At 45.6% G+C, this 2,367-nt stretch overlaps 1 protein-coding gene across 1 annotated transcript in view; it reads right to left on the bottom strand.

The window, feature by feature from the left end:
• Positions 1–2,367, bottom strand: part of memo1 (mediator of cell motility 1) — a 42,529-nt gene that overhangs the window by 4,072 nt on the left and 36,090 nt on the right. Inside the window, exon 8 of the mRNA XM_070440038.1 lies at positions 2,117–2,193. Coding sequence (XP_070296139.1) covers positions 2,117–2,193 — 77 coding nt within the window. The remainder of the gene's footprint in view (positions 1–2,116; positions 2,194–2,367) is intronic.

Genomic DNA, 2,367 nt, shown 5'->3' with positions numbered 1-2,367 from the left:
AAGGTCATTAGATGTTACCAGCCACAGGAAAGCGAAACCCAGACGCTACCTCTGCTGCCAGAGGGATACAGTTCATTCATTAGAGTTACCAGCCACAGGAAAGGAAGACCCAGAGTTACCTCTGCTGCAGAGGATAAGTTCATTAGAGTTACCAGCCACAGGAAAGGAAGAACCAGAGTTACATCTGCTGCAGAGGATAAGGTCATTAGAGTTACCAGACTCAGAAATTGCAGCCGACATAAATGCTTCACAGAGTTCAAGTAACAGACACATCTCAACATTAACTGTTCAGAGGAGACTGCGTGAATCAGGCCTTCATAGTAAAATTGCTGCAAAGAAACCACTACTAAAGGACACCAATAAGAAGAGACTTGTTGGGCCAAGAAACACGAGCAATGGACATTAGACCGGTGGAAATCTGTCATTTGGTCTGATGAGTGCAAATGTGAGATTTTTGGTTCCAACCACTGTGTCTTTGTGAGACGCAGAACGGATGATCTCCGCATGTGTATTTCCCACCGTGACCGTGAAGCATGGAGGAGGAGGTGTGACTGTCTGTGAGTTATTTAGAATTCAAAGCACACTTAACCAGCATGGCTACCACAGCATTCTGCAGCGATACGCCATCACATCTGGTTTGCGCTTAGTGGGACTATCATTTGTTTTTCAACTGGACAATGACCCAACACACCTTCAGGCTATGTAAGGCCTATTTGACCAAGAAGGAGAGTGATGGAGTGCTGCATCAGATGACCTGGCCTCAACAATCACCCGACCTCAACCCAATTGAGCTGGTTTGGGATGAGTTGGACCGCAGAGTGAAGGAAAAGCAGCCAACAAGGAAAAGCATTCCAGGTGAAGCTGGTTGAGAGAATGTCAAGAGTGTGCAACGCTGTCATCAAGGAGGCAAAGGGTGGCTACTTGGAAGAATCTCAAATATGAAGTGGAAAAGTCTTGGAGCAATGATGGCTCAGCCGCGAAGTGGCCACACAAGCTCACAGAACAGGACCGCCAAATGCTGAAGCGCATAAAAATGGTCTGTCCTCAGTTGCAACACTCACTACAGAGTTCCAAACTGACTCTGGAAGCAACGTCAGCACAAGAACTGTTCGTCTGGAGCTTCATGAAATGGGTTTCCATGGCTGAGCAGCTGCACACAAGCCTAAGATCACCATGCGCAATGCCAAGCGTTGGCTGAAGCGGTGTAAAGCTCGCCGCCATTGGACTCTGGAAACATCTTCTCTGGAGTGATGAATCACGCATCACCATCTGGCAGTCAGATGGACAAATCTGGGTTTGGATACCAGGCGAACACCACCTGCCCGAAAGCATAGTGCCAACTGTAAAGTTTGGTGGAGGAGGGTTAATGGTCTGGGGCTGTTTTTCATGGTTCAGGCCCCTTAGTTCCAGTGAAGGGAACTTAATACTACAGCATACAATGACATTCTAGATGATTCTGTGCTTCCAACTTTGTGGCAACAGTTTGGGGAAGGCCCTTTCCAGTTTCAGCATGACGATGCCCCGGTGCACAAAGCGAGGTCCATACAGAAACAGTTTGTCGAGATCGGTGTGTAAGAACTTGACTGGTCTGCACAGAGCCCTGACCTCAACCCCATCGAACACCTTTGGGATGAATTTGGAACGTCGACTGTGAGCCAGACTTAATCGCCCAAAATCAGTGCCGACCTCACTAATGCTCTTGAGGCTGAATGGTAGCAAGTCTCCTCAGTAATGTTCCATCATCTAGTGGAAAACCTTCCCAGAAGAGTGGTGGCTGTAATAGCAGAAAAGGGGTGACCAACTCCATATTAATGCCCATGATTTTGGAATGAGATGTTTGACGAGCAGGTGTCCACATACTTTTGGTCAAGTAGTGTATTTTACATATGTTATTGCAGGTGTAGCGAAACGTTTATGTTCCTAGCTTCAACAGTGCAGTAAATACTTAACAATATGAGCAAATCCCAAAAAACAGAAGAGAACGGAATTAAGAAATATAGAAATATTAGAACAAGCAATGTCAGAGTCCGGGAATATATAAAAACAGATATGATGGTGTGTATAGACATCTTTCATGTTACTGCCTAGAAAGACCTGAATATCACAATGTGTTTACCATTTTATCAAGGTGTTCAATCGATCTGTGGATCTCTCCTTGAGCCTCGTCATAGTACGTGTAACGGAACCGTTGACCTGTGGGAAGGAGGTAAACATATTAACCTTTGACCTGTGGGAAAGAGGTAAACATATTAACCTTTGACCTGTGGGAAGGAGGTAAACATATTAACCTTTGACCTGTGGGAAGGAGGTAAACATTAACCGTTGTCCTGTGGGAAGAAGGTAAACATATTAACCTTTGACCTGTGG

This window comes from Salvelinus sp. IW2-2015, unplaced genomic scaffold (assembly GCF_002910315.2).
Source record: "Salvelinus sp. IW2-2015 unplaced genomic scaffold, ASM291031v2 Un_scaffold2147, whole genome shotgun sequence".
NCBI classification, from domain to species: Eukaryota; Metazoa; Chordata; class Actinopteri; order Salmoniformes; family Salmonidae; genus Salvelinus; species Salvelinus sp. IW2-2015.
Note: the sequence above shows the minus strand (reverse complement) of the source record. Positions and strands in the feature narration are given on the sequence as shown.